Source organism: Mus musculus, chromosome 16, assembly GCF_000001635.26.
Source record: "Mus musculus strain C57BL/6J chromosome 16, GRCm38.p6 C57BL/6J".
Lineage (NCBI taxonomy): Eukaryota > Metazoa > Chordata > Mammalia > Rodentia > Muridae > Mus > Mus musculus.
Genome location: NC_000082.6, coordinates 58,884,969 through 58,891,610, shown reverse-complemented (window position 1 = coordinate 58,891,610; position 6,642 = coordinate 58,884,969). Strand labels below are relative to the sequence as shown.

Here is a 6,642-nt window from a genome sequence, read left to right as displayed (position 1 = left end):
ATTAATGTAGATATTTAAATTATAAAAAGCAATTTATCTTATTAGTTTAATTATAAGACATTAGTAACACAATGCAAGAAACCTTTCTATATTATGGGAGTGAATAACAAAACTGTGTTAAGTTCAGTGTAGACAATAAAAACCAAGGAGACAGTAATTACAGTGTAATTTTAAAGCTAGACTGTTTAAAACTATTGTAGCCTATTCTTTAAAAAATTATCCATTTAAATTCTGTTAAAGCCAGAGAGTTCTAGCAATTCCTAGAAGAAAAATGATCATAACTGTAAAAATACATGCTGTTTCTGGATTTAAATATTTCAGTATTGTACAGGCCTAACTAAAATCTCATAAGTTTGAGTGGCTATTGAATTTTAATATATAAGTTAGGAAGAAAAGAATTTAAAGTTTAAATAATCATATAAATGTAAAACCTTTATTGAACTCAATATAGGAAAAACACTGATTCACCGTGACAATATTTTAAAGTTCACAACAGATATTTAACATATACGTTTCAATGTGTTCACTGTGTGCAGATATTTTGTTACTAAGACACATGATGAAAAACACATCCAAAAAAAACCCTGACAACCAGGCAGAAAATATTAGGAAACAGGGATGATTAAGACTAGAAGTAATTCTATAGAAATCTGTCAGACAAGGTAGAGTAAAATCAAAATATGCTAAAAATCAATGAAGAAATTATTTTAAAAGAAAATGATCATAGTATATAAACTTTTTCAATCTTTTGTGGGTTGGGTAACCTTTGCTGTCCTGGAATTTGCTCTATTACCCAGCATGGTCTCAAACTGTGAGACCTACCACCTCTGCTTCTCAAGTCCTGGTATTAAAGACATGTTTCACCATGGAAGCTACAATTTTATCTAATCTTAAAAATTAATTTAACCTTCATTTTAACAACCCACAGTAATTTTAGCTGGAAAATGTAATCAAGACAAAAAATTTTTCAATCTCATTCTAATTCTATCAAGTTTTAAAGACTAGCCATTAAATATTTGTAGGGCAATTTATTTTTAAACATTTTAATGACCACAGAATATAATATTTTTTGGAAAATCAGTTACTGTCAAAACAGTGTTTCAATATTGAAAAATAAAAATCACATATGTTGACCATAAATTTGTATAGCGTGATTCAAATATCCATGTGAAGTATCTAAGTGTTAGCTCAACAGACATCTCAAGACAATACCCATCTGTGCAATCTATGTATGGATTTCTCTCATATTACAAAACATACCATGACATATTTCAGGGAACAGCTAAGGTAAATTAAACAGGGCCATACCTGTTCCTGCAACTAGAGCTAGAGAATAAGACATGTTCTGTCTGCAATATCACATTTCCTAACAATTTTTTGTTAAGCAGAAAAATGAGACTAGAGAAGACAAATCACTCTTTGACCACACAATTCATCCTGGTGGGATTCTCAGATCACCCAGACTTGAAGACACCTCTGTTCCTGCTGTTCTCTGTCATCTATCTGGTCACCATGGTGGGGAATCTTGGGCTGGTGGCCTTGATCTATATGGAGCCTCGTCTCCATACACCCATGTACATCTTTCTGGGCAACCTGGCTCTGATGGACTCCTGCTGCTCCTGTGCCATCACTCCCAAGATGCTAGAGAACTTCTTTTCTATAGACAGAAGGATTTCTCTCTATGAATGCATGGCACAGTTCTATTTTCTGTGTCTTGCTGAAACTTCAGACTGCTTTCTTCTGGCAGCAATGGCCTATGACCGCTATGTGGCCATATGCAACCCTCTGCAGTACCACAGCATGATGTCCAAGAAACTCTCCATTCAGATGAGTATAGGCACATTCATAGCCAGTAACCTGATTTCCATTCTTCATGTAGGGTGTCTCTTAAGGTTAACTTTCTGTAAATCAAATCGCATTGATCATTTCTTCTGTGATATTCTTCCCCTGTATAGACTCTCCTGTACAGACCCATTTATCAATGAATTAATGATATATATTTTTTCAATGCCAATTCAATTTCTTACCATTACCACTGTCTTGGTCTCTTACTTCTGCATTCTTCTCACTATTTTCAAGATGAAATCTAAAGATGGGAGAGGAAAAGCACTTTCTACCTGTGCATCCCACTTTTTTTCTGTGTCAATATTCTATGCCTGTCTTCTCATGTATATTAGACCATTTGATGACAGTAATAAAGACATACCAGTGGCCATATTTTATACAATAATAATTCCTTTGTTAAACCCTTTTATTTACAGCCTGAGAAATACTGAGGTAGTAAATGCTGTTAAGAAAGTTATGAAGATCTATACCATTTTTAAAAGGTCTTCAGCTTCTGCAGCTCACTAATTTCATTTCATTAGAATGATTTTATTAGTATTAAATAAAGAAAATAAACACACAATTTATATAAAGTATTAGTCTTGCATCATTATACTGTATTTATTGAACAGTATGCTATTGTAATTCCCAAATAATTTGTTCATTATTCATCAGAATTTTATATCTCTAAGTCTATGTAAATTTAATAACTGTTATATCTACTTTTATTACCTTCATTGGATTTTCCAATAGTATAGCTTCAGTAAATAAATATCACATTACAACTAAATGTTTAAATGTTTAAGCATATGCTTTGATTAAGATTGTCTGGTTAATTGAACAACTGTGCATATTTTTTTTCAATATTCAAAACTTTAAAAATCTTCAGGCAAAAGCTGGGTGTGTAGCATTCAGAAATTCTTCCTCTTCCTCTTCCTCTTCCTCTTCCTCTTCCTCTTCCTCTTCCTCTTCCTCTTCCTCTTCCTCTTCCCTTCTTTCTGTCATTATTTTCGTTCTCTCTAAACAATTTAGAGCTTTACTTCCTTAACAAGGTACACTCTGAGGCTTCAAAAGAAATACACCCAATACACAAAAACTGCTATATAATTATAACTACTGGTCTTTAGAAAAATTTGGTTTATGTATATTATTAATATTTTAAGTATTATTTAATAATCAAATTATTAATACTTCAGAAATCAATACCATAAAGTCATAACTTTAGCATACTTTCTCAGATTAAGTAAATTTTTAATGATTACTATTTGATTAGGATAAACTCTGTCTGGAAACTTTGTTCCTGAGAGGGTGCAGTTACTGAGTGAGGTTACTCAGTACTTTCCAATACATTCCTTGCCCTAGATATAGGGAATCATGTCTAATGTACAAATCCTCAAAAATGAACTAGAGACTTTTCCAAAGTGGTCTTATAAGCTTCTTGTCTACATTTCTCTCTTTATACTGAAAAATAAAACAAACCATGAACAGAAGTCTACACATTGTTATCTCCTTTCTTATCAAATGATCATATGACTACAGATCTCCATCTTCTTTTAAACATGGAAGTATCCAGCCACTTTCTGATTGTATTTAAGTCCTGCTTCAAAACAAGAAACCCATACCAGTTTGGTACCACTGTTGGACCAAGAACCAGTAGATACATAAGGTCACGGGATCTAAGGAAGAACTGACTACTATTACTCTATTAAATGGATGTAGTGTAAATGAAGCCCTAATGACTTATTATTGGGCCATAGATCAATGCACCTCTCAATTCTAATAAAGAAGCTTCTATTAGCAGTAGATGGTGATTAACAGAGACACATAAACAGCCAAAGTACAAAGAAGAATTTGTAGAATGCTTAGCCCTAAACAAGACATCTATACTGCAAACTCTCCTTTCAAGGCTCAGTGATTGTTATAAAAGGGGAAGTAGAAAGACATCCTTAGTCATCAGGGAAATGCAGATCAAAGCAACCTTGAAATTCCACCTTATAGCAGTCAGAATTGCTGGGAAGGATGTAGAGAGAGGAGAGCATGTCTGCATTGCTGGTGGGATTGTACAACCACTCTGGAAATCAATCTGACAGCTTCTTTGAAATTTGGGTATAGTTTTATCTGAAGACCCAAGCTACACCATTCTTGGGCATATACCCAAAAGATACCCCACCATCCCACAAGCATACATGGTCCACTATGCTCACAGCAGCCTTATGTTTAATAGCTAGAAACTGGAAGCAACTCAAGTGTATCTCAATCAAAGAATGGATACAGAAAATATGGTTTGCCAATTAAAAACAAGGGCATCATGAATTTTTAGGCCAATAGATAGAACTAGAAAATATTATCTTGAGTGAGGCAACTCAGACCCAAAAGGGTATGTCCTCAGATAAGTGGATACTACCCACTTATCAATGCAGGTGACCTTAGCCAAAAAAAAAAAAAAACAACCAAACAAACAAAACAACAACAACAAAACAGTTGATATATGGAACCTGAATAGACCACCTCCAGTAACCAGACAGGACACGGGACACTCGATGGGATGATAGAACTCCAGTCTGCCTACAAAATGTTCAACACAAAGTTGCTCATGTCTAAAAGAAATGCAGAGACAAAAATGTAGCACAATCTAAAGGAACGGCTAACCACTGACAGGCCCAACTTGGGGTCCATCCAACAGGCAGGAACCAATTTCTGACACTATTGCTGATGCTATGTTGTGCTTGCAGACAGGAGCCTAGCATGGCTGCCCTCTGAGAGGCTCTAGCCAGCAGCTGACTGAGACAGAGATCTATAGCTAAACATTCGACAGAGGTCAGAGCTCCTATAGATGAATAAGGTAAAGTACTGAAGGAACTGAAAGGGAAGGCAACCCCACAGAAAGACCAACAGTGTCAACTAACCTGGAACCCTGGGAGCTTGGAGAGACTAAGCCCCCAACCAAAGCATAAACTGGCTGGCCTGAGACCCTTGCCATATCTGTAGCAGAGGGTTGCTTTGTCTGGCATCAGTGGGAGAGAATTCACCTAATTCTGTAGAGATCTGATTCCCCAGGGTGGGGAGATACAGAGGAGCCACCCTCTCAGAGGTTAAGAGAATTCAGAATATTATAATAGGCTACTTTTTATTGGATAGTTTCCTTTTATACATTTCAAATGTTTTCCTCTTTCCAGGTCTCCCATTTGGAAACCCCCAATCCTATCCCCCTCCCTCTGCCTCTATGAGGGTGCTCCCCCACCCACCTACTCACGCCCATCTTCCTGCGCTGGCATTCCCCTACACTAGGGCATCGAACACCCAGAGGGCCAAGGGTCTCTCCTCCAACTTATGTCCAACAGTGCCATCCTCTGCCACATATGCAGCCAGAGCCAGGGGTCCCTCCATGTGTAGTCTTTGGTTGGTGGTCAAGTTCCCAGCAGCTCCGGGGCTCTGGCCAGTTCACACTGTTGTCCCCTTACCCCATGGAGCTGCAGACCCCCTCAGCTCCTTCAGTACCTTCTGCAACTTTTCTCTCTGGAACCCCCCGGGCTCAGTCCAATGGTTGACTGCAAGCATCCACCTCTGTATTTGTCAGGCTCTGGCAGAGACTCTTAGGAGACAGCTGTATCAGGCTCCACTCAGCAAGCACTTCCTGGCATCCACAATAGCATCTGGGTGTGGTAACTGTATATGGGATGAATCCCCAGGTGGGGCACTCTCTGGATGACCTTTCCTTCAGTCTCTGCTTATCAAGGATTTAAGACATATTATAGAAATATGGTAATAAAGAGTGTGGCAATGACACAAAACAAGACATGCACCAATAGAAGAAAATAGAAATATGAGCATTCATGGCCACAGTGTTCTGATATTTGAAAAAAGATATAAAAGCATACTCTGTGCAAGAGATAAAATCTTCAAGGCCAACGGATGCTGAGAAAACAATGTTCACAAACAAAAGAGCCGAATTGCATCTATATACATCATCCTGCACCTAGATTCAAATGAATCAACGATCTCAATTAGAAGCCCAAAACACTAAAACCACGGAAAGAAGACATATGCAATACCCTACAAGATGTAGGTGTAGGAAAAGTCATTGAAACAAGACTCACTCCATTTACAAAGGAATTATGACCAACAACCTACAACTGAGACTCTGAAAACTAAAAGTTTCAATTAAGAAACAAGTAAGTAAAGAAGAAACCCACAGAATAGAAGCTGACTATAGAGCACTAATGCACAGAATACACAAATAACTCAAAGTCCAGAGTCAAGGGAATAAGTGATACAGAATTACAGGGCATAGTGGTCTGATCAGGAAAGTAGAAGAAAGAGGCTCTTTAGGGATGGAATATAGGAGAAGGCAGGAGGGTAAAATAACAGTAAAAATGTTTGCGAAGGCCAGGCAGTGGTGGCACACACCTTTAATCCCAGCACTTGGGAGGCAGAGGCAGGCAGATTTCTGAGTTCAAGGCCAGCCTGGTCTACAAAGTGAGTTCCAGGACAGCCAGCGTTATACAGAGAAACCTTGTCTCCAAAAACCAAAATTAAAAACAAACAAACAAAATAAAGCAAGCAATCATACTATTAACTAATTAAAAACTATAATATATGGAAATTATGTGTATAAATATACATACATAGTTTTATTGGATTTTCCACACCTGTGCTGTCACTGATCCCTTCTCAAGACAAAGATCACTTAATAAAAACCTCTGTGCCAGACATTACACGATTAGTTTTTGGTCAGGGCTGTCTAATAATATTAGACTGCTGCTATTGCCCCCAGAGGTAAAAAATCAGTCCCTATTATTGAAGAAAACATGAACGTTA

At 37.3% G+C, this 6,642-nt stretch overlaps 1 protein-coding gene across 1 annotated transcript; it reads left to right on the top strand.

Moving 5' to 3' along the window:
• Nucleotides 1–1,392: 1,392 nt before the first annotated feature.
• Nucleotides 1,393–2,352, top strand: Olfr178 (olfactory receptor 178). The gene has a single exon (NM_146997.2). The coding sequence runs from the start codon at nt 1,393–1,395 to the stop codon at nt 2,350–2,352; it is 960 nt and encodes a 319-aa protein (NP_667208.2).
• Nucleotides 2,353–6,642: the final 4,290 nt, after the last annotated feature.

Bases quoted from the DNA above. Each gene is read 5' to 3' on its own strand.
- Olfr178 (NM_146997.2), top strand. From the start codon at position 1,393: ATGAGACTAGAGAAGACAAATCACTCTTTGACCACACAATTCATCCTG.